Genomic DNA, 24,318 nt, shown 5'->3' with positions numbered 1-24,318 from the left:
TGTTTCTACTTCCCAAGTGCAGGGTTTCAAGTGTGTTGTCATGTCTGGTTTGAATTCTTATGATTGGAGGGCTAAAGAAATCTAACCAAAAATATGGGCATTGTAGACTACTGTTAGAATAAGTAATATGTTTTCTAACTTCTCTGGGAATGTATTTTATCTCCAAGGAAATATACTGATGCTTTGGCATTATGTGTTCCAACATCTCATCAAACTCATCTTTTCTCTAAGATGTCTTGCTTCATAGACTTTTTGCACACTTGATGTATATATAACTGTGATTATTTAATCAAGGATTATGAAGTGAAAATTTTTTATTGTGATATATTAAGTTTTACACAGTCTGAGGCTTGTATTCAATGATAATTTCCTCCACAGTTTTATCAGGACTTCGTGACCATTGCAATTCTTTGAGTCATTAATGATACAGTAGTCAATTATGAAATAAATATACTCTAAAAATATGTTGATTTGCAACATCAGTAATAAAAAATTATTAGAGGCAAAAGTTTAACCATATTTTTGAAATTTATTATGCAACCTTCATAGATGTGAGTATAATCCAACAAGCTTTGATAAGAACCTGGTTTACCATTTAAAAAAATGAGTTGCCTAGGAATGATTAGATAGCAGGGAATTTTAGGCTTACTTGACAACAAACAAAACAAAATGAAGGTACAACTGAATTAATAAAGTAAAAAATGCATATTCAGTATTTTTTCATATTTAAAAATTCAGGGAGTAGTAGGCTACTCCCTTGAGCCTACTAAATAGTAGGCTCCCTGAGCTTACTATTGTGAAGGCCAGCAGTGGGTATATTTCCAAATTAGCAAAATGCATGGTTATACATTAATGTGCGGTATGACTATAAGGTATTTTTATATAAAAATGAATCATCTAACATAAGAGTGTTTCCTATCTCCAAAATTTGTTATTACACTCCATTATAGATATCTAGAATCTTCCTTCAAAAAGAGTGTCATTCTTTCTGGATTTCAGATTCTGTTTTCGTATTACGATGGCAGACAATGAACTATGTTACAAACTTTTCTAACTTACATGTGTTGTTGCTGCTCAGAAGAAGCCTAGAATTACTTAGCTGACACCTTGTTTATATTCAAGTAGTAAGACTCAGTAGATGGAGTAGGAGCCCATGATCAGACACTAGGCTTTCTGAATATTAGATGGCAGTGACTCTTGGATAAATAAACTTGTTATATTCATAGTAGTAGCTAGCCTGGATAACACAACTCTTCTAAATTATTCCCATTAGAAAACGTTATATGATAGCCCAGATTTATTTATTTTTTATTAATTACAGTTCATTACCTTTTATCCCACTTGTAGCTCCCTTCCTCTTCCCTTCCCAATCTCATCCTCCCTCCCTCTTTTCCTATCGTGTTCTTCCCCAGTCAACTGTAGGAGAGGCATTCCTCTCTTTCCATCTGAACCTAGTCTATCAGGTCACATCAGAAGTGGCTGCATAATCTTAGTCTGTGGCCTGGTAAGGCTGCTCCTCCCGAAGGTGAGGTGCTCAAAGAACAGGCCAATCAGTTTATGTCAGAGACATTCCCTGTTCCCATTTAATAGTGAACCCACTTGAATACTGAGCTGCTATGGACTACATATATGCAGAGGATCTAGGTTATCTCATCCGTTGGAGTACTGGTTTCAGAAAACACCTGTGTCCCGGTTTTTTGGTTCTGTTACTCTCACTGTGGACCTCCTGTCCCTTCCAGGTCTTACTATCTCCCCCTTCTTTCATAAGACTCCCTGCACTCTGCTCAAAGTTTGGTTATGAGTCTCAACTTCTGATTTGATGCTCTGTAGGTCAGAGTCTCAGAGGCCCTCTGTGGTGGGCTCCTGTCCTGTTCCCTGTTTTCTCCCCTCTTCTGATATCCATCCTCTTTGCATTTCTGAATGAGGATTGAGCATCTTACCCAGGATCCTCCTTCTTGCTTAGCTTCTTTAGGTGTACAGATTTTAGTATGTTTATCCTTTATTATATGTCTAGTATCCATTTATGAGTGAGAATATACCCTGTGTGTCTTTTGGATTCTGGGATTCCTCACTCAGGATGCTCTTTTTTTTAGCCCCCCCACACACACATTTGACTACAAATTTCATGATTTCCTTTCTTTTAATTGCTGAGAAGTATTCCATTATGTAAATATACCATAATTTCTCTATCCATTCCTCAACTGAGGGACATCTGGGTTGTTTCCAGCTTCTGACTATTACAAATAAAGCTGCTACATACAAGCATGGTTGAGCAGATGTCCTTTTTGTATACTTGAGCATCTTTTGGATATTTGCCTAGGAGCAGTGTAGATGGATCTTGAGGAAGCATTATTCCTAATTCTCTGCGAAAGAGCCAGATTGATTTCCAAAGTGGTTGTACAATTTACATTCCCACCAGCAATGGAGGAAGGTTCCCCTTTCTCCATATCCCCTTGAGTTTTTTATCTTAGCCATTTTGATGGGTGTAAGGTGAATTATCAGGGTTGTTTTGATTTGCATTTCCCTAATGACTAAGGATTTGAGCATTTCTTTGTTTCTCTGCCATTTGCTATTCCTCTGTTGAGAATTCTATGTTCATATAACTCCCTGCACTCTGCCCAAGGTTTGGTTATGAGTCTCAGCATCTGCTTTGATATACTACTAGGTAGTATCCTTCAGAGGCCCTCTATGGTAGGCTCCTGTCCGTTTCTTGTTTTCTCCTACTTCCAATGTCCATCCCATTTGTCTTTCTAAATGAGTATTGATCATCTTACCCCGGGTCCTCCTTCTTATTTAGCTTCTTAAGATGTACAAATTTTAGTATATTTATTCTATCTTATAAGTCTAGTATCCACTTGAGAGGATAGGAGCTCCAGAAGGACTAAATATAACTGGGGACAGGGGTCTTTCCTGAAATTGATTCTCCAACCAAGGACCATGGATGGATATAACCCAACACCCCTGCACAGATGTAGTCCATGGCAGCTCAGTCTCCAAGTGAGTTCCCTAGTAATGGGGACAGGGACTGTCTCTGACATGAACTCATTGGCTGGCTCTTTGATCTCCACCCCATGAGAGAAGAGCATCCTTGCTAGGTCACAGAGGAGGACATTGCAGCCAGACATGATGAGACCTGATAAATTAGGGTTAGATGGAAGAGGAGGAGGACCTCCCCTATCAGTGGACTTAGAAAGGGGCAGGGAGATGATTGGGGAGGGTGAGATTGGGAGGAAATGGGGGAGGGGTTACAGTTGCTATACAAAGTAAATAAACTATAAATAATATAAAAATAAAAATTTAATTAAAAAAGAGAAAATTCTCTGTTTAGCTCTGTACCCCATTTTTTAATTAGATTACTTGATTTGTTTCTGCTTAACTTCTTCAGTTCTTTATATATTAGTCCTCTTTTAGATATAGGGTTGGTGAAGATCTTTTCCCAATCTGTAGGCAGTTTTTTTGTTCTGACGACAGTGTACTTTCCTTTATAGAAGCTTTTCAGTTTCATGAGGTCCAATTTATTGATTGTTGATCTTAGACCCTGTGCTGTTGGTATTCTGTTCAGGAAGTTGTCTCCTTTGCAAATGAATTCAAGGCTCTTCCCCACTTTTTCTTCTTACAGGTTTAGAGTCTGGTTTCATGTTGAGGTCTTCGATCCACTTGGACTTTAGTTTTGTACAGGGCAATAAGCATGGATCTATTTGCATTTTTCTACATGTAGACACCCAGTTAGTTCAACATTTGTTGAAGATGCTATCTTTTGGTTTTTGCACTGAAAAATCTTTCTTTTTTTTTTCTCTAACCACCCATGTAAAACATTTTTATCATTTTCTTATATTATTTTCCATAAATATTCTAATGTATACTATTAAAGGTACCCCTAAGTATGCAGAGAACAAGCGACCATGTGATGTCCAACCCCAGCTGACACATCTGCACTACAACTCCTGTACTTATGGCTCGGGGATCTTACCAAGAGGAAGAAAAAATACTGTTAAGAGTCAGGTTTATCTTTTAAAATATAGATTTTTAAATCTGTAAAATAACTTTCCAATTTTTTTTTGATTCTCTACCTACTCAGTTTCACTTCTTTTACTTCATGTTCTCATGTTTTCTTTTCAAGTAGTCTATAATCAGTAGCTTACTTATTCACAAATATTTTTCTAGTTCAATGAGGATTTACAGTAATTGCCAATTATATGGCCAGAAATTTTAAAGAACATCCACAACCTTATAGAAAATCCCATACAGTTTGTTTTGTTTTTTGTTTTTGTTTTTTTCACTCAGAGAGTATCTTCATTTCATATTTTGGTCAATTTTAAAGTCTGCATATATGGTACAAGTTAATATTTGTATTACTTCGTAATTTATATTTTCAATCATCATTTCATTTGAAATACATACAATCATTCAATTTTGTCTGCAAAATAATTCTGATAGGTCTGAACGATTATTCTACCTACTTGAAATATCTTTTAAACTGAAGCACAGATACAAAATATGCCCTTCTGTACCCTTTCTCATGATTAATGCCTATTAAGCTCCATTGAGTCATCCATTTCATCTGTTCATCAATTTAGTCACCTGTGGTCAGTTGTCATATTACAAAATCCAATTTAAAATTAAATCACCCTCCAAAAATGGCTTCTTATCCAACTCCAGAATTTAATTCAATAGTAGCATATGGCCTTCCTTCCCTCTTCAACTAAAATATTCGGCTACCAACAAAGATTTCATAATGCTTCCAATAATGATGAACTCCATGTTGGTTGTCAGACTTTTGACTGAGAATTACCAGAAAAGTTTGACAAATTAAAAAACTCTACAGAGGAATTGAAGAGCTAACAGGCTTTGAAAAACCATGGGAACAATACCATGAAGGAAAGAAAACCTAGACTGTAACTTAGTGCAAGCCAGAAGACAGTGCCATCAGAAGTGAAAAAATGCCACTTAAAAAAATACAAAAAGAAAGAAAACAAGAAAAAAAGACTGTAAATACTGAAAGGAAATAACTGCAAACAGAGAATTCTATGTACTTAAAATTATCTTACAGACTGAAAGTGAATAAAAACTTTTGGGCCAAAAAAAAAAAATGCTGAGAATTTATTACAGGGATATGCAAATTAAAGATCTCGGAAGGAAATGAAGAAGAAATGATCTGAGATGGAATTCTCAAGGATGCAAAAAGGAATGAAGAGCAGCAAAAATGGTAAATATTTATGTAAATCTAAGTTATTTTCTGTGTAAAATGATAATAATGATATGGGGTTTAAAATATGTAGAAATTAAACTCATTCAATAGCAACTAAAAAGGAGGGAAAGAAGATGAATGGATTTTAAGTGTTCTGTTATCTTTGCCTTATCCAAGAAATGAAAATGCCTCTTTTGAAGCCAAGGGATGCTTGTGATGAGCACTAAGAGAAACACAAATGATTTATAACTAATAGTAGGGTAAAACAATAATACTTAAAAACACTTGTTAAGGTGTCAAAGGTATGTTTGAAACCCAAATATATTAAATACAACTTTAAGGAGCAGCCTTGCTAGGCCACAGATAAGGACAATGCAGCCAGTCCTGAAGATACCTGATAGGCTAGGGTCAGAGGGAAGGGGAGGAGGACCTCTCCTATCAGTGGACTTGGAAGAGGGCAGGGAGGAGATGAGGGAGGGAGGGTGTGATTAGGAGGAAAAGAAGGAGGGGGCTACAGCAAGTGAATGACCTGTGATTAAAATAAAATAAACAAACAACAACAAAAAAAAAACAAAAAGAAATGTGGAAAAAAACATAAAAATAATGTTAAAAAACCGAAAAAAAACAAAACAAAACACTGAATTACTATCCTTTTAAAAATCATTTTGGTATATTTTGTAGCTGAAAAGACACAACTGTGCAGTTGTTTATTAAATTGCCATTTGGTGTGGAGCTATGTTGTTATGTGCCTTTAAAATCTATAAGGAAACACATAAACATGACAAGTGTCTATGCATGTCCATTTTGTATGTCCATCTGCTTCCTGTGACCTATAGTGGAATTGCTGGACTAAAAAGAATATTTACAGGTCTTTTAGGCACAATTTCAAAAGTATAAATCATTTCAGCAACAAAATTACAAAAATTTACTTAGGCACAAACATTACTTTATGTCCCTGTTACAGAAGAGGACCCTTTCATTTCTAAATATAATTCCTTAAATCTCTCATGTATTTCTGGCCTTGTTTTATTCCTATTTTTGTTTACATCTTCAATTCTCTTCTTTTTATATTTTTATGTTTTTAAGTGTAATTTTATTTATATATTTCTTTATTACAATTAATTCACTCTATATCCTCACTGCAGCACCTCTCCTTGTCAGCTCCCAATCCTACCTATCCTCCTCTCTTCTCCCAAAATGTCCTTTCCCAAGTGCCCTGATATGGGAGGACCTCCTCCACTACATTTTTTTCTTTTATCTTTATTTTCTATGTCAATTACAGTTTATTCACATTGTAGCCTACCTGTAGCCCCATCGCTCATTCCCTCTCAATTCCACCATCCATCCCACATCTCCTCCCATGACCCTGTTCTGTTCCTTGTTTTCTCCCTCTTCCAATCTCCATCCCATTTGCCTTTCTCAGTGAGGATTGATTATCTTACCCAGGGTCCTCTTTCTTGCTTAGCTTCTTTAGGTGTACAGATATTAATATGTTTATCCTATAATATGTCTCATATCCACTTATAAGTGAGTATATATCCTGTGTGTCTTTCTCCTTCTGGGATACTTCACTCAGGATGATCTGTTTGAGTTCCCACCATTTGCCTGCAAATTTCATGATTTCTTTTCTTTTAAATGCTGAGTAGTATTCCATGGTGTAAATGTACCGTAATTTCTATATCCATTCCTCCATTAAAGTACATCTGGGTTATTTCCAGATTCTGCTAATTACAAATTAAGGTGCTAAGAACATGGTTGAAAAAATGTCGTTGTTGTGTACTTGAGTATATTTTGGTTATTTGCTTAGGACTGGTATAGCTGGATCTTGAGGAAGCACTATTCCTAATTGTCTGAGAAAGCGCCAGATTGATTTCCAAAGTGTTAGTACAAGTTTACATTTCTACCAGCAATGGAGGAGGGTTCCCCCTTCTCCACATCTTCTCAAGCATGTGTTGGCACTTGAGTATTTTTCTTCTTATTAAAGTTTTATTTTTATATTAATTACAGTTTATTCACTTTGTATTCCAGCTATAGCCCCCTCCGTAATCCCCTACTAATCCCAACCCCCTCTCCCTCATCTCCTCTTATGCCCCTCTCCAAGCCCACGGATAGGGGAAGTCCTCCTCCCCTTCCATCTGACCCTAGCTTATCAGGTCTCATCAGAACTGGCTGCATTGTCCTCCTCTGTGGCCTGATATCCTGCTGCACCAACAGGGGGAGGCAGTAAAAGAGCTAGCCACTGAGTTCATGTCAGAGACAGTCTCTGTTCTTTACTAAGAAACCCACTTGGATACTGAGCTGCCATGGGCTACAATCTGAGCAGGGGTTCTAGGTTATAACCATGAATGGTTCTTGGTTGGAGTATCAGTTTCAGAAAAGACCCCTGAGCCCAGATAGTTTGTTTCTGTTGTTTGCCTTGTGGAGCTCCTGTCCTCTCCAGGTCTTACTACCTCCCCCTTTTTTCCTAAGATTCCCTGTATTCTGCCCAAATTTTGGCTGTGACTCTCAGCATCTGCTTTGATACACTCTGGGCAGAAGCTTTAAGATACCCTCTGTGGTAGGCTCCTGTTCTATTTCCTGTTTTTTCCTTCTTCCAATGTCAGTTCCATTTGTCTTTCTGAGTGAGGATTGATCGTCTTACCCAGGGTCCTCCTTCTAGCTCAGCTTCTTTAGGTTTACAGATTTTAGTAGGTTTATCCTATATTATATGTCTAATATCCACTTGTAAGTGAGTATATACCCTGTGCTTCTTTATGTTTCTGGGATTCCTCACTCAGGATGGTCTTTTCTAGTCCCCATCATTTGCCTGCAAATTTCACTTGAATTTTTGAACTTAGCCATTCTGATGGTTGTAAGGGTCATTTTGATTTGCATTTCCTTGATGACTAAGGAAAGTTGAGCATTTCTTTGTTTCTCTGCCATTTGATATTTCACTATTGAGAATTCTCTGTTTAGCTCTGTACCCAATTTTTTAATTGGATTACTTGAGTTGTTTTTTTTTTTTTTTTAACCTCTTGAGTTCTTTATATATTCTGGACATTAGCCCTTTGTCAGATACAGTGTTAGTGAAGATCCTTTCCCAGTGTGTAGGTTGTAGTTTTGTTCTGATGACAGTGTCATCTGCATTACAGAAGCTTTTTGGTTTCATGAGTTCCCATTTTTGATTGTTGATTGTTTATGTTGATGTCTTTGATCTACTTGGGCTTTAGTTTTGTTCAGAGTGATAAATATGGATCTATTTGGATTTTCTACATGTAAACATCCACTTAGACCATCACCTTTTGTTGAAGATGGTATCTTTATTCCATTGATTTTTAAATGGTTTGACTTTCAATTCACCTCCAATGTTTAGAAAAACAGAACAGATACATAAATAAGTGCAATTTCCATTCTTATATCATAAATTTAAGAAGATTAATTATATTTTTCTTATATTCATATATATTCTACTTTGAAATAGATACATAAATAAGTGCAATTTTCATTCTTCTATCATAAATTCAGGGTTAATTAAATTTTCTTAGATATATATATATTCTGCTTTGAAATATATAAACTAAGTTTTTAGTATACTCTTGTTCTTTCTATACACATGAAAAGCAAAGATATTTTTAATGTTGAAACTGGGATTTATAATTTAGCATTTTTCTAGCTCAACACCACTAATAATAGTTAATGAATCACCATTACCACCACTATCATCATTATAATAGACAAAATTAAATATCATCTACTAGCAGATGTATTTTTCATGGCTATTCATTACACGGATATGGATGAAAACCAGTGACCTGTCACATTATTAATTATTTATGTAAATGAACTTTGCACTTCAGTTGCAAAATTATTTTATGTTTGATAACCCTAATTTTTAGTTTGCTCACATTTTATTTTTGTCTGTAACACAACATCTCAGGGAAGACTTTGGGGGGTGGGAGTTTGAGACAGGGTTTCTCTGTGTATCTTTGGCTGTCCTGGAATTCCATTTTTAGACAAGGCTGGCCTTGAACTCAGAGATTATGGCCTTGCCTCTGCCCTCTGAGTGCAGGGATTAGAGGGGTGCACCACTACATCCGACCTACTCAAGGCACTTCAAGAACATTTTTGATTAAGAACTATGAACATTTAAACTATTTTCTTTATTTTAATAAATTCATGCTGTGAATGACTTTAAACAAGTCAAAATTTTCATAAAATATCATGGGGATGTATCAGAGATAATCATGAAATTTATTATTGACAGTTTTTTATGTTCAAGTTATTCCACCCCTCAGTTATGCTATACATACCTGAATTGTCAGAAAATAATCTACCTATTTAAGGATATAAACTTGAGTTCTTGCCAGTTTTTTGTTTAAAATACAAGTGATTCAAAAGATAATGATAATTTAAATGGTTCATTCTGATAATAAATTTGGAAATAAACTGTTTAGCCATACTTACTCAAGAAAACTTCCAAGTCAGATTCTTGCTAAAGATGCCAAACAAACAAATTGATTTTATTCATTATTAACTATGGAATAGTGAAAAAACTTAGGGGTCAGGAGTTTAATTCCACAAATGCTGGAAACCCTTATAGATGCAGGGGAAATGCTAAAGAGAATATACAAAATAGCCTTAGGAACGTGAATTGGTACATGTGAGTATACTGTTTGGCTTTCACAATTGGTACTGATAGAGGAAAAGGCAGCATTTGTTATCTTTGCTGGAGGTGATACTGGTGCAAGTAAAAATAATGTGAACATCATAGTTAAGCAAATACTCCTACTTGTACTAGAAAAAGAGTTACTTCATTGAATGAGTGTTTTTAAGGGCTGGCACCAAAATTGTGGGTAGTAAATAATATCTCAATAAACAAGAAAGAATTTATGTCAGCTTTTAAAATAATTGTACATAGAGAAAACTGGAGTGCCTTTTGACTTAGCACTAGGTTTTGGCTCAAACAAGTAGTAAATTGCCCTAAGGCTTAAACTTTTTCAGACAGTAATTATAAGGATGGCTGGGTTTATCCTAAGAATATTATCTTAAGGTCACAGACACCATGATAGAGTTTCTTGAAGTCTTTTAGTGCATGGACATAGATGAAATCAGCTGTTAGCGAGTTTTGTAGCTCTCAATAATAACTGTTAGTTGCAACATCCTTCCTTTTCCAGCAGCTATTAACTTCCAGTAGTTCCCCAGAACTTAATGGTTTATTTAACTTGAACATGGAGAAGAAGGAGGAGGAGGAGGAAGAAGGAAGAAGAAGAAGGAGGAGGAGGAGGAGGAAGAAGGAAGAAGAAGAAGGAGGAGAAGGAGGAGGAGGAGGAAGAAGGAAGAAGAAGGAAGAGGAGGAGGAAGAGGAGGAAGAAGAAGAAGAAGGAAGGAGAAAAAGAAGAAGAAGAAGGAAGGAGAAAAAAGAAAAAGAAGAAAGGAGGAAGAAAAAGAAGAAAGAGGAGGAAGAGGAAGAAGAAGGCATCAAGTTGAGAGAGGGACATTTTGGGGTGATTTAATGGGATAAATTGGGAGTGAGTGTTGTCATATTTCATTGTATACATGTATGAATTTTCCAAAGAATAAAAAATATAATGTATGTAGTAATTTTCAGTTTGTCATTAAAGTTGGTGTCATTTCCTAAATGAACATCGGTACAAAGTCCCAATTTATTTCTTATATCAGAGATCAGACCTTTACTCTTGCCTGATGCGTCTAAAACAAAAAGGGGGAACTGTAGAGAGCTGCGGAATGCTGTGCCTTAAAGATGGAACTGGTTTCCGCCTTCCACCTTCCCGATGGTGAGTGCTCTCTGTCACAAACAACTCCACATTTGGCTAAGGCTGAGGATCTGGCTTGCTTCCATGTATGTGGACCTATCTGCATTGCCCACGTGGCACGCTGGGGTTGGCTACCCAGAGGCTATTTAAGCTGTGGGCTGGCTTTCCCCAGGGTTCGAGGATTGTTCAAGGTTCCTGAATAAACTGCATTGAAAAAAAAAAAAGAATACTTCTGAAATGCAAAAAAAAAAAAAATTGGTGTCATTTAGTGATGTTATTAAATATTTTTCAATAATAGCTATTAAGTAGTACTACATAGCACACAGGAAATTTATTATTAATATATCAAATTTTGGTCAGAAGTTTTGCTTAAAAGTTTAGAAATATTGTCTTCTTCTATTGGGGTTCCAGGATCATTACTGATTTGTAGAGCATAAAGTTGGAGAGTAGGAACAAAGATTCAACATGTGTTTATGTGGTACTAATTAGCTATTTTAGTACATTTTAGGTCTTGGTTGGTTGGTTGGTTGTATGACTTTAATACCAATTGCTCAATAAGAATACTTCAATAAATAATTAAAATGTTTATGTGGATCTGACCAATGAAAATAATATATAAACATTCATTAAAATAACAAATTCAGTATTTTTGCTCTTCTGAGAAGAAAGCTACATTTCTAATATTTCTAATTTTTCCTCTTTAGATACTTACATTTGGCCTGAGTGTCATTTTCCACTAATATAGTAGTGAGTAATAAAAGCCTGGATCACTTCAAAATTAGGAGTTTTGAAGATATGTGTTACTAACAAAGCAACTGTGTTTGTTTTGATTTTTTATTTTCTATGTTGGCTATAGTAAAAGATATTTGGGGATCTAAAAAGCTTTTATATCACTGTTCAGAAAAAGTCAATTTCTCTACTCAAATTACAGAAAAAGAAACTATATGAAAGTATAATTCTTTCTCTAAACCCAACATCAGATTGGATGAAATTTAAAAAATCTTAGATGAACCATTATAACCCTTTTAACCATCTAGAAAACCAACTTCCATTTTCCTTTTGACGTTTTTAAGAACATGTTATAAAATTTAACTATGACTTAAATGGAAAAACTCAATTTTATGTACCATATTCAACAACTTGCATATGTTGTTTGACAACATTAGACTATTTCTCCACTTTTATCACAGTTACTGTAAGCATGATTGCATTGAGTTAGTTTGTCATTTGTGGTAACAAATTTTTAAGTAGACATTCTTTCCTTTGAGTTCCAACAAAAAGAAGCATATTAGAAGTGGTTTTTGTACTTTATAAATTAATGTCCATTGAAGATAATCTTCTTATCTTTACTAATTACATTTTATTCACTTTGTATCTCACCTGTAGCGCCCTCCCTCTTCCCCTCCCAATTCCACCCTCCCTCCCTCTTCTCCGCCCATGCCCCTCCCCCAGTCTTCTGATAGGGGTGGTCCTCCTCCCCTTCCATCTGATCCTAGTCTATCATGTCTCATAAGGACTGGCTCCAATGTCTTCCTCTCTGGCCTGGCAAGGCTGCTCAGCACTCAAGAGGAGGTGATTAAATAAAGAGCCAGCCAACTGAGTTCATGTCAGAGACAGTCCCTGTTTCCCTTATTAGGGAACCCACTTGGAGAATGAGCTGCCATGAACTACATCTGAGCAGGGGTTCTAGGTTATAGCTATGAATGGTCCTTGGTTGGAATATCAATCTCAGAAAAGACCCCTGTTCCCAGATATTTTGGTTTTGTTGCTTTCATTGTGGAGATTCTGTCCTCTCCAGGTCTTACTAACTCCCCGTTTTGCTCTCTGCCCAGTTGGTTATAAGTCTCAGCATCTGCTTTGATACACTGCTGGATAGAGTCTTTCAGAGACCCTCCGTGGTAGGCTCCTGTCCTGTGTCCTGTTTTTTCCTTCTTCTGATATCAGTTCCGTTTGCCTTTCTGAGTGAGGATTGATCATCTTACCCAGGGTCTTCCTTCTTGCTTAGCTTCTTTCGGTGTACAGATTTTAGTATGAGGTCCCATTTATTAATTGTAAATCTTAGAGCTTGAGCTGTTGGTATTCTGTTCAGGAAATTGTCTCCTGTGCCTATGAGTTTGAGGCTTTTCCCCAGTTCTTCTTCCAACAGATTTAGTGTTCTATCTCATCTACAGATCATAGATTTTAATTTTTCTATGTGTGCATATTTGTGTTTGTATAAGTCATGAAACTAGAGAGGGGAATCATGAAAAGGAAAAAATGGTCTTAAAAGTAGAAATTCATAAAAAAAGAATAATATAAATACACATGAAATGAAGGTGACTAGTTGATTACCAAGTAAAGAATGGTAACAGATTAGACAGGTCAAGGGGAAAGAATAATGGAAAGAATCAACAATAAAAGTATGTATGAAAATGCCATAATGAAACTAATTACTTTATATAATAATTTAAAATAAATGTAAAAGAAAAAAGGATATATTTTAAATGTTTATCAACATTTGTTTTATTAATAAATATTTCTCAAAATCTGTTCTGATTATAGATGCAACCAGGTAAGTACCTATTTCTATCTTAATTTCATATATATATATGCCTATAGTTTATTTAAACATTAAAATGAACTTAGATGTTCTGTTTTGGTTTAGTCAAAACAATTAAATTGTATCTCTGTTTTTCTTGTATATTTTCTTGCTGATAGATTAAGAATTTTATTTAGTTTTTTTTTAATAAGCTAAAATTTCCACTATCACAATCTTCATTCTTCATATATTTGAGTCCTTTTGTGTTTACACAGTGTTCTGAAATTTAGTAGCCTGTTATTATGGCAACTCTATAAAAAAAGAACAGCTATGTTTCTCATATTGTAGATGTACAAACTGAGGTTCAGTCATATATAAGGTGAAAGGCCAGAATTTATAGCTATGTCCATCTTGTATCTTTTGGTAAAATAGTCATATTGTACAATGCTAGAACATAGTTTTTATGGAGTTAAAATTGTGATTAAATATTGCTTTGTTTGGGGTCACATAATACTGCCTGTTACTGTGGAATGTTTAATTAACCATGTACTTCAGCCACTAGATACTAATAGCACTTCCCCAGCTTTGATAACCAAAATTCTCAAAACATGGGACATATCCCAAACATAAATTTCACTGATGCACCAACCAAGGACCATGCATAGAGAGGATCTAAGCCCCCTGCTAAGATGTAGCCCATAGGCAGCTCAGTCTCAGAGAGTGTTCCCTACTAAGGGGAACAGAGGCTATCTCTGATCAGACCCTGTTTCTTGCTCTTTGATCATTTCCCCCTGGTGAGGCAGCTTTGCCAGGCCACAGAGGAAGACAATGCAGCCAGTTCTGCTGAGACTTCATAGGCTAGGTTCAGTTGGTAGGGAAGGAAGACTTTCTTTTTCAGTGGATTAGAGGAGGGTGATGAGGGGAAAGTGGGAGGGAGGGGGCTGCATTTGGGATATAAAGCAAATAAATTATAAAAAAATAAATACAAATTTAAAATAAAATAATAAATAAAATTCACTACAAATTAGAAAGTTTAACTGCAGAGATAGAGAAGATTTTTAGTAGCAAACTGTTCTAGACTCACAAATATTTATAGGACTGTTTTCTAAGACACCAAATTTTAATGTTTCAATTCAGTGTTTCTCTTTTGTCAAAACAAGTTATAAATGATAACTGAATTCTTTGGGCATGGGGCTCAAAGGGGACTTGGAAGTGGATTGTCCTTTGAGGGAATAGGTTATATTAGAAATGTTACTGATGTAATAGATATATAGAAAACGTGATGGTGGGGACTTTGAGCAGAGTTGAATGGAGGCTCCTTTTTTAACATCTCAGAAGAGAGGTTTCATATAGTTAGAGTGTTTCATAGTCCCCTGCAGGAGACAGGGAAGGGGGAGATGTGTCTTGCATTGCCAGAAATGAAGGTAATAGTCTGAGGGTGTGGAATAAGAGGGACACATCTAGTTAAGGTGTATATATTATATTCCTGGGGAGGAAGAGTTGTCACAGTTGGGAGTTTGCAAAAGTTTCTAAGTTTGACAACTAAAAAAATCTGTAAACTTTCCTGGGAAACTGAAAATGACACTTTTTTTTGGAATCCAGGCATCTGAGAAGCCTTGCATGTAGTTAGACTTTCACAGACCGGTTCTTGGTAGGGTGCTTATTTGCCCTAAAAGCAGTTGTGTTTTATCTGCATGTGGCATGGTTTGATTAATAGTTAGCTGTAAAACCTAACTGTGCCTTACCAAATAAATAAATAAATAAATAAACCTTACGGTTTAGCTAGAGTATTTTTTCTATTTCCATATATATTATTATATTTCGGTCTCCTTATACCTGTAATCAAATCAGAGTTTGTTCACAAAATGTAGTGCTTATTACCAACCAGTCAAGTTCATAAGCTACTGCATTAGTTTCAATGCATTCAAAAATTAATTAGGAAACATATGAATTAAAATGAATGTATTTGTAGTTTGGCCCAAAAAGGAAGAGAAATAGTATAATTTTCCTCATTGTTCCCATGACAAGCTAACAATAAATTATTAAACCATGTGAGGGCATTTAACCACTTCCAAAAAACCTTTGAGATAGAATGACATGGAGGGAACAGGAGCTCCATAAGGAGACAAACAGAGCCAAAAAAAAAAAAAACACTGGGCCAGGAGACATTGCAGATACTGATACTCCAACTATGGACCATGCATGGAGAGGACCTAAAACCCCTGCTCAGATGTAACCCACAGACTCAGAGCAGGGGAAGTCTCTGGCATGAACTCAGTGGCTGGCTCTGTGATCACCTCCCCTTGAGGGGTACAGCCTTTCCAGGCCACAGAGAAAGACAATGCAGCCAGTCCTGATAGGCTAGGGTCAGATAGAGGGGAGGTTGACCTCCCCTATGAGTGCACTAGGAGAGGGGTATAATGGGAGAAGAGGGAGGGATGGTGAGATTGGGAATAGATGAGGGAGGGGGCCACCGCCAGGATACAAAGTGAATAAAATGCAATAAATAATAAATAAAAAAGAAATAAAAGAACTATCTTTTATATACATATTTTGTAAATCTCCAGCTAATACTGTGGTAGAGCTAGGCAGAGACAGTAATGTATCAAATGCTTTCAGCAGGGGAAGTGACAATAAAACACTTCAGTTATATTGTAACTGTACCTGCAAGAAGAACTATCTTTAAAAATTACAAAATCTAGCCAGGTGTGGTAGCAGGCCAAGTATGTCCTCAGTTAACAGTAGAAGTAGAGATGAATGTTTTAGTAGTGATGTCCCAATCAAGCTTTCTCAGTTTGATTTAATTGCATAAAGGTTGTTTTCAGGGAATGTAAACTGGTACAACCATGTTGGAAGTCAATCTGGCGCTTTCTCAGACAATTAGGAATAGTGCTTCCTCAAGACCCAGCTATACCACTGCTAGGCATATACCCAAAATTTGCTCAAGTACACAATAAGGACATTTGCTCAACCATGATTGTAGCAGCTTTATTTGTAATAGCCAGAACCTGGAAACAACCCAGACGTCCCTCAACAGAGGAATGGATACAGAAATTGTGGTACATCTATACAGTGGAATACTACTCAGCAATCAAAAAAGAGGAAATCATGAAATTTGCAGGCAAATGGTGGGATCTAGAAAAGATCATTCTGAGTGAAGTATCACAGAAGGAGAAAGACAAACATGGAATATACCTGCTTATATAGACCTAAAAGATATGATAAACATAATGAAATCTATACACCTAAAGAAGATAATCAAGAAAGCAGACACGGGGTATGATGATCAATCCTCATTTAGAAAGACAAATGGGATACGCATTGAACTTATGACAGGAGTCTACCGCAGAAAGCATCGGAAAGACTCTACCTAGCAGTGTTCCAAAGTAGATACTAAGACTCATAACCAAACCTTCGGCAGAGTGCAGGGAATCATATGAAAGAAGGAGAGTTTGATGTGGAAAGGATAGGAGCTCCACAAGGACCAAACATATCTGGGCACAGGGTCTTTTCTGAGATGGACACTCAACCAAAGACCATGAGAGGATAAAACCTAGAACCTCTGCTCGGATGTTACCCATGATAGCTCATTAATCAATTGGTTTCCCATAGTAAGGGGAACAAGGACTATTTCTAACAGGAACTCAATGACTGGCTCTTTGACCTCCCCACCTCCCAAGGAAGGAGCAGTACTCTTAGGCCACAGAGGAGGACTTTGCAGCCAGTCCTGAAAATACCTGACAAAACGGAGTCATATGAAAGGGGAGGAGGTCCTCCCCTATCAGTGGACTTGGAAAGGGGCATGGAGGAGATGAGGGAGGGAGCGTGGGATTGGGGAGGGAATGAGGGATACAGCTGGGATACAGAATTAACAAAATGTAACTAATGAGAAAAATAAAATTAAAAAAGAAAGAAAAAAAGGTTGTTGTTTTCATAGTGATAAGAAAACATTTAGGATTTTGTTCCTACCAGAAGACATCAAAATAAGAAAAAAATGAAGAGCCAAAAAAAGTGTGCCATATACTGTCTCAAATTTAGAAATGAGCAAGTATTAGGTAGAATTAATCTATCACTTGATTTTCTATTATGCTGGGTTGTTCAGGGCTCATCGCCCGTGGATGGCTGGGTTCTGGAGATGCCATATTACTCTGTCTTGTTGGTTGAGCTTTTACGCTGACCTCTACCCATTGGGCTGTTTTAGGTGTTGGCTGTTAGTTTCTGGGCTTCCTGGATTCCTGAGGTAGGGAGAATCCCCTTGGGCGGAAGATGATTTTTCCTGAAGGAGGCTTCCTCTGCTTTTTGGGTATGGTCACTGTATGGCCAGTGTTTCTCAGGAATTGCCACTGCTCACCTCAGGTGTATAGACCTGAGTAGTAGCTGTGGTCTTTGTTAGTCAGGGGGGCTGTCCTCTCACCTGTAGAAGTTCTCAAGACAGCTGCCCTGCTGCTGGGTTTCTCGTTCTGAATTTAGTGAGCTGTTGTTGTTGTTGTTGTTACACTATTTTCCAGGTACAGCCCTCTTGAAGATCCTGAGGATTCCCTAGCAGTGGGGTTTTCTCCCAACAGGGAAACTCAGTCTGTTATCCTGGGGCATACAGTTCTGTTCAGGAAGGTGAGAGGAGCACCCAGCAAGTCTCTGGGCCAGGGGCTGAGTGCTCTGCTCTGGGTCTGGAGAATGTGCGCCTAGGTTGAGTTGCCCCCCCCTCCCCCCCCCGCTCTGGTCTGAAGGCTGTGGTCCAGAGGCTGTGTACTCCTCTCTAGGTTGGCACCTGAGGGCTCCTCTCTGGTCTGGAGGCTGGGTGCCTCACTCTGGACTGGAAGCTGTGTGTCCCTGTCTGGGATGGCGGCTGCAGGCGCCGCTCTGGTCCGGACACTGTGCACCCCTGTCTGGGATGGTGGCTGGGGGTGCTGCTTTGGTTCAGAAGCTGTGCACTCCTCTCTAGGACTAATGGATTTTTTAAAAGTTGCATTTCCTGTTTTCTTTTATGTATTTTTTTGGGCAACTCTATGTGTTTTTTTGTAATAGCTATACTAATTTACATTCTCATTCACTGTGTTCAAAGGTTGCACTTTTTCCGTAGTCTCATGTTATCTTATCTTACCTTATCAATAGTAGTAACCTGTTTAGAGTGAGTTTATATCTCCTTCTGGTTTTGACTTTCATTTCTCTGATTATTAACAATATTTACTACTTTTTCATACATGTCAGCCATTCTCATGTCTTTTAGAAAATGAATTTTGGGAGCAAATTCTAATTTTCAATTGGGGTATTCATATGCTACTGAGATTTTGATTTCTTTATTTTTTATATCAACATTTGTTGGATGAGTAATTTCGAATATTTTTTCCAGTTCTGTAAGTTATTTCTTTACTCTGTAGATTATTTTGTGGGAAGTTGATATTTGATAGAATACCATTTGTCTTTTTATAACCTTTATTTCCTATGTTTTTGAGGTATGTTCAAAAAAGCTTTGCCCTGTCAGTTTAATGAAATGTTTCTCACATTTTCTTCCCATAGTTTCGTGGATTTCTGGCCTTGCATATAAGACACTGAGTTATTTTCGATTTATGTTTTTTGAACTAGGCAGGAAGAGTTGGGTCATATAAAACCAAATGTAGACATCTAGTTTGCCTACCATCAGTGATTAAAAATATAATGCTTTTGTAGTGTAGCTTTTTAATATTGTCAAAATTCAACTGGTTGTAAATATATAGTCTCACAGCTAGGTTACTAATCTCTTCCATTGATTTATGTGGTTATTTTTATGTCAATACAATTCTGTTTGGTTACCATAGCAGCAGGTAATAATGTCTCCTGTTTTCTGTTTTTGATCAAGATTATGTTAGTGGTTTAGTGTTATAGTAGTTGCAATAATATTTTAGTATTTTATTTATCATGTTAAAATATCACTTGCATTTCAAAGGGGGTTGTAAAAATGTATAGATTGCTTTGAGTAGCATGGAATTTTAATATTAGTGTGTCTCCCAATCTATGACTATAATATATCTTGTCATTTTTTGTATCTGATACAGTTTCTTTCATTAACATACCATATTTTCAGTCTTACTGATCTTTCAGTGCTTTGATTAAATCTATTCTTAAATGTTTTAAATTTTGGTATTGTAAGTAGCATATGATGATGGTACTATACTGGTTATATAGGTTGCAACTTGATTGTAATTTATTAAACTTAGTGATTGGGAGTGTAGGTCAGTGATAGACTCATTGCCCAACTGTTGTGAGGCACCATGGTCAATCTCCAACACTGGGAATAAGAACACATGAACACATGTATTAGTTCTAATACATTTTTCTTAGGAATTTTTATATGCAAATGCATTTATAAAGAAAACTTGACTGAGGAAAAGTCTTATGTTAATATCTTATTTGTTTGTTTGGTTTGTTATTAACTATTCAAACTACGACTTCCAGTAGTATGTTGAATTAAATGGATGAATTTATTATATTGATCCATGGCTTGCACCAGATTTAAAACAGAAAGCTTTTAGCTTTACTCCACTCAGTGTGTTATTATGCTTCCTTATTTTTAATGATTTTTATTATATTGAAATGTTCTCCCTCCGTACAGAAATTTTCAGCATTCTTGTTTTGAATTTTATTAAATTCTGATTTTGTACATTGTATTGTTTCATTATTCATTTTGTATGTGTATTTACCATTCTTATTGATTCATTCATGTTGAGCCTCATTTTGGGATTAAGAAGAATTCTACGTGATCACAGTGAATTACTTTTCATATGCCTTTGGATTTGGTTTGCTAATGTTTTGTTGAAAATTCTTACATTAGATAAGGATGCTGGCTCATAGCTTTCTTTTTTGTCACCTGCAATTTTGTCTCAGAGAAAGGCTAGCCTTGCATAATGAATTTGAAAAAATACTCTTTGGTCAGTTTCACTAAATATTTTAAGTAAAATTTGTGATATTTTTCCCAATATGTTTCATAGAAATCATCAATCAAGCCATTCGTTTTTGAGCTTTTCTTTGATGAAATGTTTTAGCTAATAATTTACTATATTTCATTTCTTCATAATTAAATCTTGATGATATAAACTTTCTTTTATTCCGATATGTAGTGATCCATCTACTTCTTTAAGTGTACTGCTTAGCAACTTTCCCGAAGTTCAACAGAAGACAATGTATTTTGTATAATATACTCATTCAGATGTTAGTCTTACTGCAACACCAAATCATATTAAATCAATTTTAATATTAATAAAGCATTAAAATAGATCCTGATATTTGTTATGTTTCATAGGAAAATTCTCAAATCAATTTCACATGATGCTTTTAAATTTAGTCTTCTAGGTATATAAAGAATTGTGTTGTATTTTGATAGGAATTGCAGTGAATCTGTAGAATGCTTTTCATAGAATGGCCTTTTTTTTTTGTAAAAAAAAAAAAAGATCATCCAGAGTGAGGTATCCCAGAAGCAGAAAGACACACATGGTATATACTCACTTATAAGTACATATTAGCCATATAATATAAGATAAATATACTAAATCTACAAACCTAAAAGGGCTAAACAACAAGGAAGATCCCAGGGAAGATGCTTAATTTCATTCAGAAGGCAAACAGGATACACAGCAAAAGCTGTGACAAGAGGGAGCAGAACAGGAGCTTACCACAGATGTCCTCTAAAAGACTCCACCCTCAAGGGATCTAAGCAGATGTAGAGAATCACAGGCAAACTGTGGACAGAGCATAGGGATTTTTATGGAAGACGGGGGAATAGAAGGAAATGGAGGGAGCAGGAGCCCCTCAGAGAGAATAAGAAAGCCATTAAAAACCTGGGCCCAGGTGGGTCTGCGGAGACTGATGCATCAACCAAAGACCATGCATAAAGAGGACCTAGAACACCTGCTCAAATGAAGCCCATAGGCAGATCAGTCTCCATGTGGGTTGCCTAGTAAGGGGAACAGAAACAGGAGGAGTTACCTGCTCCTTGATCACTTCTTCCAGGTGGGGCATCCTGGCCAGCCCACAGAGGAAGAGGATCAAGGCAGTCCTGATGGGACCTGATAGTTTAGGGTCAAACAGTAGCGAAGGGGAACTTACCCTATCAGTGGACTAGGGGAGAGGGATGTGAAGAGAACAGGGAGGGAGGGTGGGACTACCAGGAGGAGATGAGGTAGGAGAGGAAGAAGAGGATTACAACTGGGATACAAAGTAATAAATCGTAAATAATAATAAGAGTAATAGTAATAATAATAAATGAAAAATAAATAAAAATAAGTTAACTAGCTTTGCAAAATCTTGCAAATGAATAAAAAGCATCATATCAACATCAACTAGACCCAAAGCCTATCCAGGTCAATGAACTGCTATACAAGCAGAATTGACATTTGGAATAAAAGCTGTGGAGTTTAAGTTTCATACTTTTCCAATTAAAAATATTTCTTTTATATGTACGATTATTTTAAATTTATTTGCATTTTTTAATTTTTGTTCATTTATTTATGTGTTTGTTTATTTACTTACTTATTACAAATTATTCACATTGTATCCTGCTGTAGCCCCGTCCATCTCCTCCCGGTCCCATCCACCCTCCCTCTTCTCCTTCCATACCCCTTCCCCAGTCCACGGAGAGGGGAGGACCTCCTGCCCTTCTATCTGACCCTAGCTTATCAAGTCTCATCAAGATTTGTTGCATCATCTTTATCTCTGGCCTGGCAAGGCTGCACCACCCCCTGGGAGAAGTGATCAAAGAGCCAGCCACTGAGTTCATGTCAGAGACAGCCCCTGCCCTCCTTACTAGGGAACCCACTTGGAAAATGAGCAGGAAGTCTAGGTCCTCTCCATGCGTGGTCCTTGGTTGAAGTATTGGTCTCTGCAAGAACCTCTGTGCCCAAGATGTTTGTACATTATAATACAATGACAATATTCTCCCTTCCCATTTCTCCCTCCAAACCCTCTCAACCCTTCAAATTCCTGGCCTTTTCATTTCCACTGATTATCATTGTTTGCATATATGTATAGGTATATAGGTATATACACATATATCCCTAAATATAACCTGTAGGTCCATATTTTGAAACTTGTATATATGTTTTGGGGGGCTATAACAGGAATAGATACAAAGTGAATAAATTGTAAATATATATAATTAAGAAGAGGAAAAGAAAATAAATTTAAACTTCTAAATTTATTAAACTTGTTTAGTGATTAAAATGTCTATTACATTTTTATGCTTCTTGAGTTCAAATCTGAATTCCATAACTTATATTACTGATCAGATTAATTTACTTCTCCATATCATGGTTTTTTTTCATATGTATAACTGTACCTACCTCACAGTTTTGTTATAAGTATTTAAAGAGTTAACACATTCCCAAAACATTCAGAATAATGTCTAACATACAAGAATCTCTCTTTTTTCATGCACTGTTTATGTATACTAGTGTACACGTATTTACGATACAACTTTTTCATGGAAATATGAAAAATACCAATTGAGCTGTCTGGGCCATCAATAAATAGTGTGGTTTCCTTTCTTTATCAAATTAGTCCGCTGTTTAAACCTATTTTACTTTTGTTTTAGCCAAGTACAACTGAACCTAAAGCAATGAGTTCTTCAGTGAAACGTAAACCTGATTGTATTCCACTCATTCAACATGTATCAGTAGTAAGTAATTTAAATTCATTTCAGGTACTGAGAAATTAACTATTTGTAAGGGATAAACTTTTTAATTTTTTTTTTATTTTAAAGACTTATTTATTTGTATCTTTTTTAAAATTAAATTTTTATTTTTATATTAATTACAGTTTATTTACATTCCAGCTGTAGCCCCCTCCATCACTCCTTCCCAAACCCACCCTCCATCCCTCATGTCCTCCCTGCCCCTCTCTAAGTCCACTGATAGGGGAGGTCCTCCTCCCCCTCCATCTGACCCTAGATTATCAGGTCTCTTCAGGACTGGCTGCAGTTTCCTTCTCTGTAGTCTAGCAAGGATGCTCCTCATTTGGTAGTGGGGAGGTCAAAGAGCCAGCCACTGAGTTAATGTCAGAGATAGTCCCTATTCCCCTTACTAAGGAATCCACTAGGATACTGAAATTTTTATTTTTCTATATTAATTACAGTTTATTCACTTTGTATCCCAGCTGTAGCCCCCTACCTCCTCCCCTACCAATCCCACCCTCCTTCCCTCATATCCTCCCATGCTCCTCTCCAAGTCCACTGATAGGGGAGGTCCTCCTCCCCTTCCAGCTGACCCTAGCTTATCAGGTCTCATCAGTACTGGCTGCACTGTCCTCCTCTGTGGCCTGGGAAGGCTGCTCCCCCCTCAGGAGGGGGTTTAAAGAGCCCACCACTTAGTTCATGTCAGAGACAGTCTCTGTTCCCATTACTAGGAAACCCACTTGGATACTGAGCTTCCATGGGCTACATCTGAGCAGGGGTTCAAGGTTCTATCTATGAATGGTCCTTGGTTAGAGTATCAGTATCAGAAAAGACCCCTATGCCCAGATATTTGTTTCTGTTGGTCACCTTGTGGAGCAACTGTCCTCTCCAGGTTTTACTACTTAACCCTTCATTCATAGCATTCCTTGCACTCTGCCCAAAGTTTGGTTGTGAGTCTCAGCATCTTCTTTGATACACTGCTGGGTAGAGTCTTTCAGAGGCCCTCCACGGTAGGCACCTGTTATGTTCCCTGTTTTCTCCTTCTTCCAATGCCCAACCTGTTTTTCTTTCTGAGTCACGATTGATCATCTTACCCATGGTTCTCCTTCTTGCTTTAGCTTCTTTAACTTAATGGCTGAAAAATCATTCCACGTGTTACTAGAATTTAGCGACTTAGATAAAAATCTGTCTCCTTATATTATCATTTGGATACATATAA

General features: G+C 36.7%; 1 protein-coding gene across 1 annotated transcript in view; it reads left to right on the top strand.

The window, feature by feature from the left end:
• The window catches only part of LOC110543889 (uncharacterized), a 288,801-nt gene that overhangs the window by 49,153 nt on the left and 215,330 nt on the right, over positions 1-24,318 (top strand). Inside the window, 1 exon segment of the mRNA XM_060375459.1 lies at positions 23,022-23,105. Coding sequence (XP_060231442.1) covers positions 23,022-23,105 — 84 coding nt within the window.

Source organism: Meriones unguiculatus, chromosome X (genome assembly GCF_030254825.1).
Source record: "Meriones unguiculatus strain TT.TT164.6M chromosome X, Bangor_MerUng_6.1, whole genome shotgun sequence".
Classification (NCBI taxonomy): Eukaryota; Metazoa; Chordata; class Mammalia; order Rodentia; family Muridae; genus Meriones; species Meriones unguiculatus.
This window is presented reverse-complemented; position numbering and strand designations above follow the sequence as displayed.